General features: G+C 40.5%; 1 protein-coding gene across 3 annotated transcripts in view; it reads left to right on the top strand.

The window, feature by feature from the left end:
• The window catches only part of Trip4 (thyroid hormone receptor interactor 4), a 57,910-nt gene that overhangs the window by 26,238 nt on the left and 15,467 nt on the right, over nt 1-16,205 (top strand). For 2 of the 3 annotated variants that reach the window (XM_027411310.2, XM_027411309.2), the window contains exons 9-11: nt 1,140-1,327; nt 3,517-3,641; nt 6,291-6,382. In XM_027411310.2, coding sequence (XP_027267111.1) covers nt 1,140-1,327; nt 3,517-3,641; nt 6,291-6,382 — 405 coding nt within the window. Of the gene's footprint in view, nt 1-1,139; nt 1,328-3,516; nt 3,642-6,290; nt 6,383-13,532; nt 13,665-16,205 lie in introns of those variants that run through there. The other variant, XM_035443778.1, reaches the window with a different exon arrangement.

Below are 16,205 nucleotides of genomic sequence, written 5' to 3'. Positions count from 1 at the left end.
GATCTTGTGCTCTCTTCTGGTATCCAAGAACATATGCATGCAGAAAACTGTATCTATAATAAACAAACAAACAAATAATTAAATAAATAAAAAAGTTTGTTCTATAATTTAAAAAAAAAAAGATGGGACCTTGTAGGCTAGGTTGATGGTTCAGCAGATAAAGGTGCTTGGCTATACGCCTGAGGACTTGAGAACACCTACTTTTATAGGTTGTCCTGTGACATCCATATGGGTGTTGTGGCATGCATACCCCACTCCATCCCCAAAATGCATGAGTGAAATGCAATTTGAAAAAAAAAAAAAAAAGAGTAAGAAAAACAATAGCAGTATTTGGTGATTCCACCTTTAGTTTTAGCACTTGGGCTAGTCATCTCTGAGTTCAAGGCTAACATGGTTTACATAGTAACCAGGTCAGATGGAGTTACATAGTGAGACTCTATCTTAAAAAACAAATAAAATAATGCAATATTGTTCCCATGTTTGGTACTCCTAAGAATTTATAACATTTCTACCCTTTTTGTTGTTGATTTAGAGATAATTTAAAAAAAAAAAAAAGTTCTGGGACAGTCAGGACTGTTTCACAGAGAAACCCTGTCCCAAAAAAACAAAAAAATCCTCCCCACTCCCCCTAAAAGCGCCATGAGCAATGGCACAAATTTGTAATCCCCTCATTTGGGAGATGGCAGCATGAGAATCAGTATTACTATTCAAGTTCATTCTCTGCCACATATCAAGTTCAAGGCAAGCCTAAGTTACATGAAACCTTTTCTCAAAATGATAGATAGATAGATAGATAGATAGATAGATAGATAGATAGATAGATAGAGGGCTAGAGAGATGCCTTAGCGGTTAAGAGCACTGGCTGCATTTCCAGAGGACCTGGGTTCAATTCCCAGTACCCACATGGCAGCTCACAACTGTCTGTAACTACATTTCCAGGGTATGTAATGCCCTCATGCAGACAGGAATTCAGACAAAACACCAGTGTACATAAAATAAATTAAATCTTTAAAAAAAAGAAAAAATGGCACTTATGAGATTCCTTTTTACCATTAATGGCTTTGGTTCACCTTCCCCAAGTTCGTTCATTTGTCATCAAAACTCTATTTCTGTTTTGTGTGGTGTTCTTTCCTATGCAGTGGGTAGACAACACTGGGTCAGCCCCACAGAAGAAGACTTCACTCTCAGCAGGACGGAGACTAGAACTTGGTTTACATCAGCACCAGCTGCGAATCCAGGACCAGGAATTCCAGGAAGGCTTTGATGGTGGCTGGTGCCTCTCTATGCATCAGCCCTGGGCGTCTCTGCTTGTCAGAGGGATTAAAAGGTAAGAGTTGCAATTCTTACCTTTTCAAAAGAATTGAAAGTCAAAGTCTTAGAGTGATAATATTTTTGATTTAGAATTATGGATTGGTACTCCTTTGTATCTATCTACTGGTGACTTATAATATTGTTCAGTGCATATAACTTTACACAGAGCTAAGTATGGTGACACAGCCCGGCAGTAGTGACCCACGCCTTTAATTCCAGCACTCAGGAAGCAGAGGCAGGTGGATCTCTTGTGAGTTTGAGGCCACTCTAGTCTACAGAGTGAGTTCCAGGACAGCCAAGACTACACAGAGAAACTCTGTTATTTCCATTGTGTTTTCCTATGTGAATTGGTAGTTAGTGAGATCATGTTATATATTTTGTTTGGGTTTTTTATTTCATTTACCATTTATACTACATGCTCATTTTTCCCTTCCTCTTCTAGAATTTTATATGCTGACAGTGTCCTAACATATATATCCCATATATGTGTGTGATTGATAAAATATATACATACATATCAGTATATACTTTTGTTTTTGTTTTTATTTTTGTTTTATGAGACAGGATTTCTCTTGTGTAGCTTTGGAGCCTTTCCTGGCACTCGCTCTGGAGACCAGGCTGGCCTCAAACTCACAGAGATCTGCCTGCCTCTGCCTCCTGAGTGCTGGGATTAAAGGTGTGCGCCACCAATGCCCGGCTCAGCATATACTCTTTAAAATAGAATTTTAGTTTCTGAAGGAGTGGCTGTATAGCCCAGACTAGTACTTTACAGTTTTCAACTGTAGATACTGAGGCAGACAAAGTTAAGCTTGATTGATCTGAATTACAAAACTAGACTTCAGGTTTTCCAAATGTTCATGCACTCTAAGCTTCAGTTGTTTCTCTACTTATTGGGAAGAAACTTTATTAACGTTTAGAAATTGTCATTTGTACGGGTTTAGCTGTTAACTGTCATTTCCCTCCTTTATTTACTAAGATACACCAGGCATTTTCCTCTGCTGAAAGTCATACTTTCTTGCTTTGGTGTGTGTAGTGCTATCAATACAGAGAAACATGAATCTGCTTCTCTTCTGGGACACCCAAGCCCTCCCTTGTGTATTCTCACTCACTTCCTGTTTGCTTTCTTCCTTTTCCAAAGTAGGAGATGGGACAGCATACACTCCTCAGCTTCCAGAGTCAGAATGCTTTGGTTTCCTTCCTGTTTTAGTTCTATGTTATTCGTCTTTTCTCCCTCAAAAAATGGGATGAGCAGCATCTCTCACATAATCACTAACTGGTGGGAGTCAGTGGGTGGTTCTTTCACAATTGAGGGACCATTTTCCCAGCAACTCAGGTTATTTGGCCAGAGGGAAAACATGCATTTGTTCATTCCCCATAATGATTACTCACATTGTATCTGGCACTCTTTTAACTAATCTGTATTGGAAAACTAAGAAAGAAAAAAATTATAGCTTTATTTCCTGTTTTAAGAATGAGATTGGGACCAAGTGGTGGATGCTTCACACCTTTTTTAATCCCAGCACTTAGGAGGCAAGATCCCAAAACAAAATTCAGATGGCTCAGAGATCTCTGTTGAATCTGATCTTTTTTGGGTCTTTGAGGGCATATGTGGCATATACACACATAGATATACAAACATACAAATAGGGTCTTGCTAGATTTCTCTGCTTGGCCCAGAAGTCACTATGTAAACCAGGCTGCGTCTGTCTCTCAAGTGCTGGGATTAATGGTGTGAGCCACCATATCTGGCCCCCGATAATATAAGTTTGATCCCCTGAACTCATAGTGGAGAAGAGAACCAACTTCTCCAAGTTGTCCTCTAGCTTCCATACAAATGCCATGTCTCATATGTGCCCTCCCTACAAAATAAATAAATGTAATGATTATAAACTTTGGGTTATAGAAATCCCAAAGACAAGTAGCAGTTCCAGATCTGAATTACAGAGATCAGATGACAAGTTGGAGTTGAGCGAAATGACTGATAATGGTGAGGGCAGGAGAGGACAGAGTTCAGTTCAACTGTAAGGGAAAGGCATTGTGGGAGAAGTATTGCTTACAAAAGACTCCCTCTTGATGAGATATCTTCCTTAGATCTCTTGGTCCAATTGAATAATTTGCTGTAGGATTTGCTGCTGTATATTATGGGATCTTCAAGGAAACTAGAATTTTTTTAGATCCTTCTCATTAAGTTTTTATTTGTTTAAGGGTGGAGGGCAGATCCTGGTATACACCTCACAGAGGAAGACTCTGGATAGCAGCCACAGGCAAAAGACCTTCCTCTCAAGAAGTCTCAGAACTCCAGGCCACTTATTGTCTTCTTCGTGGGAAAGGTAACAGCCACACAAATACTCGGTTTTCAGTCTGTTTGTCCTTAATGCTCATCTTCTTCTATTTCCTTCTCCGTTTGACTTTTTCTTGTGTTAAAGAGACTTAAAACCTCCCATTTATCTATTAGTTTGATTTGGAGACAGGGTCTCCCAGTGTAGCCCAGCTGCCCTGGAACTCACTATGTGGTTAGGCTAATTCAAACTCAAGGCAGTTTTCTTGCCTCAGCTTCCCAAATGGTAGGATAAGAAGTATAAGCCTCCATACTCAGCTTATTAGTGGGTTGAGTGATAAATCATAGAAGGCTATTCAAAGCATTAATTTCTCTAAAAATTCAAGGCTGAGTATGGTGGGACATACTTTCAATCCCAGCACTTGGGAGGTAGAAGCAGGTGGATCTCTCTTGAGTTTGAGGCCCATCTGGTCCTTGCAATAAGTTCCAGGCTAGCTAGAACTACATAGTGATACCCTGTTTAAAAAAAAAAAAAAGTTAAATATTAGAAAATGAAATAAATATTTCACAAACAAAAAAAATCAACTAATTCTCATGATCTTGTTCTAATTTTAATTATTTTATGAGTTTTGTCTACTAGTATGTATGTGCCTACAGTGCATGGAAGCCAGAAGAGGGTGTTGGATCCCCTGGGACTTGATTTACAAAAAGATAGTTGTGAGATGCCATGTGGGTGCCACTGCTCTTAACTGCTGCACCATTTATTCAGTCCTTAATGGGAAATACTTATCCATTTATCTGTCTGTCTGTCCGTGTATTTAATTTGAGGCAGGGTCTTATGTGTACCCTGGTTGGCCTGGAACTTGATATGTAGACTAGACAGGCCTTGAGCAAGTATAGATCCACCTGCTTCTGCCTCTTAAGTGCTGGGATTAAAGGCTTGCATCACCACACCCAGCCAACCAACTAATCTTAATTGTGTGATCTTCTCATCTATTTATTGTGGAGATAAAATAACTGATGGGGGGAAGTAAGAAAAAAAAAAAAGAATTTTGTGAGGCTGGAGAAATGGCTCAGTGCTAAGAGCTCCTACTGCTTCTGCAGAGGACCCAGCTGCATTCCCCAGCACCCATGCTGGGCAGCATCCATCTGGGCAGCTCACGGGTGTTTCAGCCTCAGTGGAATCTGACACCTCTGGCCTAGGTGGGCGCCTGCACTCATGTGCATGTACCTAGAAACATACATACATATAACTCAAAATAATAAAAACAATTAAAAGACTTTTAACCCTTGAGTTCCTTGTGTCCCCTCCTATTCTGGCCCATACAGTTGTGAAGATAAAAGGGAAAGATAATTATAAAACCATGTTTGAAGGTTTCTAAGAAATCAAGCTGATGCAATCACTAGGGGCTGGAGAAATGACTTAGTGGTTAGGAGCACTAACTGCTTTTCCAGAGGACCCGGATTCAATTCCCAGTACTCACATGGTAACTGTCTCTAACTCCAGTTTCAGGGAATACAACATCCTCACACAGATGTGCATGCAGGCAAAACACCAATGCACATAAAATAAAAGTAAATTTTAAAAAACAAAGCAAAACAAACAAACAAACAAACAAAAAATACCACTTATTTCAGAGCTGACTGTGGTGGTGCACACTTTTTTTTGCTTTGTTTTGTTTCCAAGATAGGGTTTCTCTGTAGCTTTGGAGGCTGTCCTGGAACTTGCTCAGTAGAACAGGCTGACCTCTTGAATTCTCAAGTGGTGGGATTAAAGGCATGCACCACTACTGCCCTTCAGTGGGTGCACACCTTAAACCTAGGGATGGGAGGCAGAGACCTGTGGATTTTTGAGTTTGAGGGCAGCCTGTTCTACACAGTTAGTTCTAGAACAGCCAAGGCTACGCAGGGAAACCCTGACTCAAACAAACAGCAACACAAAAAGAAAATCACATTTGTTCTTCTGTTTACCATACTTTTATTTTTTTTTCTTGTTACCTATAGCTGCTTTTCTTTTTTTCTAAAACACTATACCTCCTGTTCTAATTTTAATGCTTTGGTTGTGATAAAAATCCATGACCCAAAGCAATTTAGAGGAGAAAGTGTTTGTTTTAGCTCAGAATCCCAGGTTTCAGTCATTATTTTAGGAAGCCACAGTGGCAGGAACTTGAAGCTAGTACTCCCCTCATATCCACAGTGAAGGACAGACAGTCACATGCTCAGCTGGCTCATACCTGGTTATCTTTCTCCACTCACATAATTCAGGACTCTGCTTAAAGAATAGTTCTGCTTGCAGTCTATTCTAACCCTATGCTGACACTATCTCACTGAGGCTCTTCCTACATGTAGGTTGTGTCAAATTAAAGTTAACCTTCATACCTACTCTAATCCAATCCATTTGTGAGTACATTAGAATTAATTTGCTTGGAATTAACCTATAGAGTCCTTGAACCTTGATGGTAGATGGAGGATTTCTCTAAAATAAAAGCTTCCAAATTTAACCTGTGAATAGAAACTAAGCTCACTAGATTTTTGCTAAAATACAAGCAGTTGTGCCATATAAGAAGCTTCACTGTTTTCCTTTGCTTCTACAGATAGATGATAGAAAAGGATATGTTCTTATAGTTGAAAGCAGATTTCCTGAGTTCCAGGGTCACAAAAAAAGGAAATTTATCTGATCCTTTTGTTTTTTTCTGTTCAGATGTGGAATTTCCAAATGACTATCCATCAGGTTGTCTTCTGGGCTGTGTGGACCTAATTGATTGCTTGTCCCAGAAACAATTTCAGGAGCAGGTGAGTATTGAGTTCTTATCATTGGCAGACACTTGCTTACTGTCCTGACAGGTTCTGGGTCCTCATGACAGGTTGTTCTGAACACAGTAAAGTGCTAGGAATTCAGAAGAAGAAAGGTCTCTCTCTCTCTCTCTCTCTCTCTCTCTCTCTCTCTCTCTCTCTCTGTCTCTCTCTCCCCCCCTCCCCCTCTCCTTTTTTGAGAGATTTGTGGCACAGCTCAGGCTGGCTTCAAATTCGTGGCCTTACCTTCTCTGCTTCCAGAGTCTTTTGTGTCATATCCTGCTTTATTTTGTTTTGAGCCATATCCCTGGCCCCTGCATTTGTGGTTATCCTGTCTCTGGAGTGCTGAGATACAGGTGTGTAACCACCACCTCCAGCTCCAGGAGAATGGGTTTTTTGTTTTGTTTTGATGTTCAAGACAGGGTTTCTCTGTGTAGCTTTGGAGCCTATCCTGGCACTCGCTCTGGAGACCAGGCTGGCCTCAAACTCACAGAGATCTGCCTGCTTCTGCCTCCTGATTGCTGGGATTAAACCAACGCCCGGCTGATTTTTTTTGAGAATGTTTTAATAAATGTACATTGGAGGGAGAATATGAATATGTCAGAAACAGAAGCACTTAGAGATGACTTAGTTTCCAGTATATGGGGAAGTAGCAGGCCAACATTTCTGAAAACTAGCAGTCACTTCACCACTGTCCAGGGAAGTAAGTGTAAGGTCTTCATCCTTTCTTTAAGCTTTGCTTTTTAGGTTGTACTGGATAATGTACACCTTTATCCCAGCACTTGGGAGGCAGAGGCAGGTGCATCTGTGAGTTTGAGGCCAGCCTGGTCTACTGAACGAGTTCCAGGACAGGCTCCAAAGCTACAGAGAAACCTGTCTTGAACATCCCCCACCCCTTAAAAAAAAAAAAAAAAAAAAAAAAAAAAAAAAGCAAAAATTATTTTAGTGAAGAAACTCTAAAATACTGATTTTCATTTTGACTGGATGGTGTGTGTGTGTGTGTGTGTGTGTATAATCTGTTTTGGCTTGTCCTGAAGCCTTTCTTCCAGATCATTGAACTCATGATAGACAAATGTTTTTTAACTTGATTTAATTTGTGCCATGTTGGGGTACATGTGTACAAATTTTTTAAAAAAAAAATCTTTAAACTGACTTAACTCAAACACATTTTGAACAGTAGGGGGCACCAAAGAACCTTAACTTCTTTGGGAAATTCCTCAAATACAGTGTTTGGGCTCAGAATGGCAGGGCTCCAAAACAAACAAAAAAGGCCAAATCCATCCTTGAAACAGAAAAGTCTTACAGTGTTGTTTTCCTGTTCTTTGAGCAGTTACTTTAAGCATTTGGGCTTCTGCTACTGTGCATAAGAAAATGTATTTCAATTTAGTTTTACTCAGTAAATTCATTTTTCTAGATGTTTGCCTTTTTTTTTTTTTCTTGCTGTGCTGGGTGATCCCAGGACTTCATGCATTCTAGTCAAATACTCCCAACACTAAGCTATATCCCCAGCCTCCCAAATAGCGTCCTTCCTTCCTTCCTTCCTTCCTTCCTTCCTCCCTTCCTTCCTCCCTTTCTTCCTCCTTCCCTTCCTCTCTTCTTTATTTCTTTCTCTTTTTCTTTCTACCGTTCCTTTCTTTCTCTCCTTCCTTCCTTCCCTTTGTTCCCTCCCTCCCTCCTTTCTTCCCTTCCTTTCTTCCCAAGGCAGCATCTCACTGTGTAGCTCTGTCTGTCCTGGAACTCACTGTGTAGACCAGACTGCCCTTGAACTCACAGAGATCCACCTGCCTCTGCCTCCCGAGTGCTGATTAAGGTCAGATGCCACTGTACCAACTACCATTTTTTTTTTTTTTAATTTACTGTTTCTAACCCCCCAACCCTCTCAATACTTCCCTTATCCTCCTAGATTTCTTTATATTTTTGTCAGTTTGTTTTTATTATGGTTTGATTTTGTGACAGGGTGTTGCCATAATATCCCAGGCTGATTTTTTTTTAAAGATTTATATATTTATTATGTATACAGTGTTCTGTTTGCATGCCAGAAGAGGGCACCAGATCTCATTGTAGATGGTAGTATGCCACCATGTGGTTGCTGGGAATTGAACTCAGGACCTCTGGAAGAGCATCTCACACTCTTAACCTCTGAGCCATTTCTCCAGCCCCCAGGCTGATCTTGAACTTGCAATCTTCCTGCTTCAGCCTCACAAATTCTAGGATTTTTTTTTTTAGAGGTGGATTTTTTAAATTTTATGTGTATGGGTGTTTTGCCTGCCTGTATGTCTGTGTACCACATATAGACAGTTCCCACAGAAATCAGAAGAGTGCATTGGATCAGAGATCCAAACTGCAATTGGTACTGGAGCTATAGTTGTGAGCTGCCAGGCAGCTAGGAACTGAATCTGGGTCCTTTGGAAGAACATCCAGTGTTCTTAACCATCTTTCCAACACCCCCAAATGCTGGAATTATTGATGACCACCACCATACCCGGCCTGTCTTTCACCTTCATTTTGCTTGTTTTATTTTCTTCTCTCCTTTGCTTTGCTTTCCTCTCTGCTCAAGACAGAGTCTCATATGCTAGGATTGCCAGGTATATGCTACCAAACTCTACTATGTCTTTTTCTTTTTTCTTTTTTTTCCTTTTTCTGAAACTGGGTCTTTCATAGTTAAGCCGACCTCAAACTCCATCTTTAAGCATAGATTATCTGATCCTCCTGCCCCAACCTTCCAGGTGATGTTATTATAGGCATGACCCCCACACCCAGCACTGCCAATGATTTTCTTAATGTTGCTTCCTCTGTCTCTTTACTTATATGTTCAGTGTGTGCACTTGGGTGTGATATTTGACTCCCATTCTTTTTTTTTCTTTTTTTCCTTTTTTTCTGAGACAGGGTTTCTCTGTGTAACCTTGGCTGTCCTGGAACTCACTCTGTATACCAGGCTGGCCTCAAACTCACAGACCTGTCTCTGCCTCCTGAGTTCTGGGATCAAAGGCGTGCACCACCGCTGCCCAGCTTGACTCCTGTTCTTTTGTTCTGCCCTTAGTATGTAATCTAGACCCAAAGCATGGGAACATGGAACCTTTCATCTCTGTGCCCTGGTATCTATGTTTTTGCTTCTTTTCCACCTCTGTTTGTTTTAATGTCCTGTCCCCCCTTTCTGCTATGAAAATAAGTGTATTAGTTTCTTTTCTGTTATGATACCATACCTGACAGAAGAAATTTTAAAGGAGAGAAGATGAATTTGGGATTGTGGTTTCAGAGGACACAGTGGGAAAGGCATGGCAGGTAATGTCCAGTAGGTTATGGAAGCTTGTATCTACTGCTTCTCACAGCTTGGCAGATCATGAATCAGAGGGAAAAGGACCACAATTAGGACTATAACCCTCAAAGGCTCCCCTTTGGTGGTCCATCTCCACCATCTAGGCCCCAACAACATCCCAAAATAGAACCAGCAGCTGGGGACCACATGCCCAAACACATGAGCCTGTTGGGGACATTTTTAAAATTCAAACCATAATACTGAAAACTACAATCTTAATATGTGGGGTATTTTGAGGGTTGCCATCATTAGAAGTCTAATTAACAAATCTTATTTTCCCAAGGATACTCTTCCTTCAGGTCAGCATTATGCTCTCCTTTAGCTTGGATTTATTGTGTGCTATGTAACTGAAGTTGCTGGGACAGTATGTAGAAATGACAGAATCCTCTCGCATGTTCCATGATGGAGATCCCGGCAACTCTCCTTATGGATTACTCTTATGTGTGCCATGAACTTACACCAAAATGCTAGGAGTTGGTAGGTTTCATGGAACATTGAAATCTCATACCCTTTTCTCATGGTTATCAGGTTTTCTGTGGCTTTCCCCATTACTTTCTGTGTTTGAGAATATCATAGGAATATATTCAGAGTAGATAATAGCTTAATTTTGTTGTTTGTTTTTGAGACAGGGCCTCACTATGTAGCTCTGGCTGGCTTGGAACTCTATGTAAACTACTCTCTGTGTAGCCTTGAACTATCTTTTCCTGCCCCCTAAATGCTGGGATTAAAAGCATGCACCACCATCCCTGCTTTATTTTTTTTAACTTATGCCTATGTGTATGTGCAGATGGTTGTATGTACTTGTAAGTTATGAATCCAGAGGTGTCAGACTTCCTAGGAGTTGAAGTTATAGGTAGTTGTGAGCCACCTAACTTGGGTGCTAGTATTCAAACTTTGGTCCTCTGGAAGAGCAGGAAACTCTTTTAACCACTGAGCCATCTCTCTACTCCAGTGAATCTTGTCACTTTTGGAAATGGTTGCTGTCTTTTGCCCCCCTCCCCATCCCCAGGAGAAAATCTGGGATTACAGATGCTTCTGTGTTTAGCTTTACATGAATTAAACTCGGGTACTCATGCTTTAGCAGCAAGCACTTCACCATTGAGTCATCTCAGTGTTTGTTTGCTTTATGGTACTGTGACTAAACAAACCCAGGGCCTTGCTCACTCTAGGCAAGTGCTCTACCACTTTTAGCCTAATTCTTGTTTTTAAATGAATGAGTTGGTATTTGGGGGAAATAGCCCTGTACTAGGATTTCACAAAGTACTTCATTAGGTGTTCCTTGAAATTAGCGTACATCTGGGAAACATCTTTGGATTAAGCAAATTTGTTTACCATAGAGTTTTTCAGCGCCTTTAATATGTAAGTACAAGTTAAGGCTCTCTGAGAGGTAGATAGTAAAATACAGTGTTCCTAAACATTTTCCTCCCTGCAGCAGTGTTAGTAATCAGATCCAGGACCTTGCACATACTAGGCAAGCCCTCTGCCGCTGAGTTACTTCCCTATCCCCCTCACACATACTCATTGCTTGTTTGCATACTACAGAGCTGTATAGTCGTAGCACGCACAATTTAGGATGTAAGGTCAGCTTATTGAGCAAGAACCATCCAGGAAACAGTTTCTAACCTGTGTCTTCAGCATCTCAACATAGATTCTTATTAACCAGCTGAGTCAAGTTTCCTTGAAAAACTGTGGTTCTAACAACCTTTATATCAGCTGAAACTAACCTCCTATGTGACTTGGCCCACATTTTTCTTCAGCATGCTGTTGCTTACATTTTCCTTCCCCAAAGAAACTTGGTAATTTATTTCTGACCTCATATTCTTGGACTGTTTTTGATAAATTAAAATATATTAAACCCTTACTATTCTTGGCATAGTGTGATCATTTAGTTCTCTAAGAAGAATAAGAATAGGAAAGATTTGTTTCATAGTACATTTAAAATCAAGTGCACCACACACTAAATGACCTTTAAAAAAAATGTATGTGCTGTAACAGGCTTACTTTATCTTTTTAAGGCAAGTTTAGCCATCATGGCTAATTCATTCCAGGAAAAAAAAAAAAAATCCCACTAGACCTTCAACCCTTCTCTGAGTATTGGCAGGGGAGGAACCTAGACCTGGAAGGAGTGTATAGAAAAGGCTGCAGGGTGACTGGAAAAGATAGGTAGATGAGAGCCATCTCCTCAGAGCTTCTCCTGTATTCCCCTGGAAGGAGCCCCTGCTGTTTGCCAGCATTTTATCTGCCAGCAGCAGATGTAAGCTCTCAAAAACAGCAGGGAGGATGTTGACTGCAACAATGCATCAAGGCTGTGGTTTGTAACCTCAATAGTGAGGCAGTTAAACTTTTTTTTTTTTTTTTAACAAAGACATTTTGATTGCCAAATCCATAACCATTAGCAGCTGTGGTTGTGAGCAGTTCTCCAGACCTAACAAGTTTTCAGACTCGGAGTTGAGTTGGTGGCCTTTGTTTTTAAGGGTCTATGTTGTTTGTGCTATTTATATCTCTGCCTTCAAAAGAAATTAGGATTTGTCTGAAATCTCCAAGGTCATTGATTATTCTATTTCTTCTCAACAGAACCCATTCCTCTTGTGCCAGCTTTCTGTTAGTTTATTTGATGTGAAGGTTTTTATAACAGACCAGATCCTATCTTCAAAGACTTTATGCTGAGACAGTTCTGCTGGGTCCTGCTATCTTGTAATTGACAGCAAGAATCCTCTTAGGGAGAAGAATATGTCTTTCATCAATTTTAAGATTATCTAAGCAACAGGAGATGATAGTGCACCTTTAATCCCAGCACTCAGGAAGTAGAAGCAAGCAGATCTCTGAGTTCAAGGCCATCCTGGTCTACAGCTCAAATTTCAGGATAGCCAGGGCTACAGAGAGAAACACTGTCTCAAAAAACAAAACCTAAATGACATAGAAGTCTAGAAGTTGAGATCTCCCATTGTGGGGATATCCCCAGCTTCTGTCACTGATGGGTCTTCTCTATCTAAGAAGGAAGAAATTAGAACTTGAAGGAAGTAATGTTCAATGTTCAAACCAGGCATTAGCCTTGAAAATGCCAAATCCCTAATTCTGTTTTTAAATCTGTGAGGGAAGCAAGGAGGGAGTGGTGGTGCATGCTAGTACTCTAGAAGTCTGAGTCAGGTAGAGCACTGAATTCCACACTCGCTTGGGCTTCATAGTCTCATTAAACTAAAAAATAAATGAATAAAATAAAGTCTGATGGGATAGGGTATGACTCTGTCCTATCAGTGTCACTGTCCTATCTGTCTGTTAGTTCTACTGACAAAATTTGCCTGTGCATATACCTCACAATATTCATGAGACCATAAGGTCTGTTATCTACAACACAACAAAAAAGGAAACGCTATGTCGTTAACAATCAGTTGCTCTCCAAGCACTTCTTTAAGAAAGTGAGTGAGGTAGAGAATGTATAATCAGAATGTTTAAGAAGACTAGAACATTCATTAGAGTTTGTAGTGGTCAGAACATATTGTTACTGTTGCTTGAACTTTGGGTATCAACTATTCACTTGAAAATGATTTAAAGATGCTGTGTGAAGCCGGGCGTTGGTGGCACACGACTTTAATCTCAGAACTCAAGAGGCAGAGGCAGGCGGATCTCTGTGAGTTCGAGGCCAGCCTGCTCTCCAGAGCGAGTGCCAGGATAGGCTCCAAAGCTACACAGAGAAACACTGTCTCGAAAAACCAAAAAAACAAAAACAAAAACAAAAAAACACTTCTGTCCTTGGATACATGAACAGTCGCTAGACAGTTGTGTTAACAATCAAAAGGTGAAGATTGGTGTGTTTTGTGTTTTCTGTGGTCCTAGGATTAAACCTAGAGCTTCAAGCATGCTGTACAAGCACTTTACCACTGACTATACTCCCTGCCCAAGATAACTCTTAAGAAGCCAAATTGCTGGGCATGGTGGTGCATGCCTGTAATACCAGCATTCTTCAGGCTGAGGCCAAGAGGATGGAAAGACTGCAAATTCAAGTCTGGGAGTCTGGGAGGTATGGGAAGAAGGGAGAACAAGAGGGTGGGGGAGACTACCTTTCAGGACTTGAAGGACCGAAGTATAATTTCTAGTTGGAAGAGATTCCATATCTTTGCATTCACTATGGAGAATAATAAAAAACTATCACCCTCATTCATTAAATATGTGATATACTCATTATGTATATGTATGTTATTTTAGGTTTTTGTTTGTTTGGTTGGTTTTTGGTTTTTTTTCGAGACAGGGTTTCTCTGTATTGCTTTGGAGGTTGTCCTGGAACTCACTCTGTAGACCAGGCTGGCCTCAGACTCACAGAGATCCACATGCCTTTGCCTACCAAGTGCTGGGATTAAAGGCGTGTGCCACCAATGCCCGGCATGTATGTTATTTTGTAAACCTCACAACAATTTGGGACAGGCGAGGAAGCACATACTTTTAATCCCAGCACTTGAGAGGCTTAGTAAGTTCATGGCCTATAAAGCAAGTTCTATAACATCAGGGATATACAGTGAGATCCTGTGTCAAAAACAAAACAGGATACTGGAGAAATGGCTTAGTGGTTAAGAGCACTGGCTGCTCTTCCAGAGGACTTGGATTCAGTTCCCAGCACCTACATGGTAACTCCTGTCCCAGGGTTTCTGAAATCTTCTGACCTCTATGGATACTGCATGCAGTGGTACATAGACATACCTGCAGGCAAGTAAAATAACAACAAAACAATGCCAAAATACCATTACTCTTCTTTCAAAGATGAGGGAACTTAAAACTTAGAGTAACTTATATAATGTCGGCAAAAAGATGATAAAATTGAGGTTTTGCTATTGAAGTCGTCTTCCTTAGTTGATAGAAAAGCATACTCCACAATGAGAAGACAGTGGATGCAAAGGCACAGGTAGGAAGTCAGGGTCTGTGTGGCTAGTGTGGCAAGCCCATCTGTTGGACAATATAAGTGAAGAGGAAGCAGCAAACAAGATTGGGAAGTAGCTTGTGTCAGATGGTAGGTAGCCTGGGATGATAGAGCACAGAGGGAAGATCTTTAGTGAGCTGGGAAATGTGGAGGAGTGTTTTGAAAGTTTTCATGAAGCAGTAAGGCGATAAAGAGGCCTGCCTGAGGAGAGCTTGTTGGCTGCAATGTGGAAGGTGGATTGGAAAGATTCTGAAGTTGGGAAGATTGTTGCAGTCCAGGGCAGGGATATATAAAGTTCTATTTCATGATAATACCAGCAGAATTGGACTAGAGAGGAAAACGTACAATAGGCCAGGTGTTGGTAGAATCAAACATTCTTGTGATATGTTAATTTTACCCCTACCAAACCATGGCTTAGGGAACATGAACTGCTGACCAAGAAGGACTCGTGGCCTCACTTTCTTACATTCTGTTCACGTTGTCATCTTGATTTGTCATCCAGTCTTTTGTGCTATCCAAATGACAAATTTCTTCTCATATTTTATTATTTCAGAATATTATATAACCATATATTCAATATGTATTAATGAAGCAAAAGAGAAGAAGAATTAATTATTGTCATATGGCAGGCACTGGGATGAAGACTAAGGATCAGAGTTCTAAGATAGTGTTCTATTCCCTCAGGCTAGTTAGTTGGTTGGATTTTTGGGGGGGAGGTCATTGGTCTCTTATAGGTCAGGTTAGCCTCAAACTTGCTATTTAGCCAATGCTGCACATGAATTTCTTTCTTCCTCCCTCCCTTCCTTCTTCCTTCCTTCCTTTCTTTTTTTAAAGATTACTTATTTATACATATACTTTATGTATATGAGTGCTCTATCTGCATATACACCTTTATTCCAGAAGAGGGTATCGGATCTCACTGTAGATAATTGTGCGCCACCATGTGATTGCAGGGAATTGAACTCAGGACCTCAGGAAGAACAGTGAGTGCTCTTAACCACTAAGCCATCTCTTCAACCTCCCCAGCCTATGAATTTCTTATACTTCTGCATCCACCTTCACATGTTGGGATTGTAGGCATGGCCTTGCTGTGTTGCTCAGGCTGTTTCTGTGTTAGCCTGTATAGTTTTGGGATTGCCAACCCACACTACCATCTCTGGTTTCATGAGTTGAGTTGCTTTGAAGGAAAATGTAAATGAGAATTACTTTTAAAATTGTCTTTTATTTATTCTTTAATAGTTTCATACACATATGAAATTCATCTTGATTGTAGCCACTCCCAAAACCTGCAGTGTATATAAGAGCACAGTTGCTTGCAGGGTGTGCTTCCTTAGGCCTGCTGTGCTTAAGGCCACTATATTTACCAGATGCCTGTCTTTTGTTTGTCCTTACCTCAATCTTGGAGTCAGTTTTCAGCTAACTGGATTTAAGAGCCTGAATTCGTATATTGTGTACTTCCCCCAAAGTTTAAACCCAGAAAACCTACAGCAAATATATGTTTTTGTCAGTGAATGTTTTCTTGATTGTTTCCTTTTGCTGTTTGTACTCAGGAGACAGGTAAAAGATTTGTAAGTCATGGGATAGAACTATAAAGCTCA

The sequence above is a fragment of the Cricetulus griseus genome, chromosome 4, assembly GCF_003668045.3.
Source record: "Cricetulus griseus strain 17A/GY chromosome 4, alternate assembly CriGri-PICRH-1.0, whole genome shotgun sequence".
Taxonomy (NCBI): Eukaryota; Metazoa; Chordata; class Mammalia; order Rodentia; family Cricetidae; genus Cricetulus; species Cricetulus griseus.
Note: the sequence above shows the minus strand (reverse complement) of the source record. Positions and strands in the feature narration are given on the sequence as shown.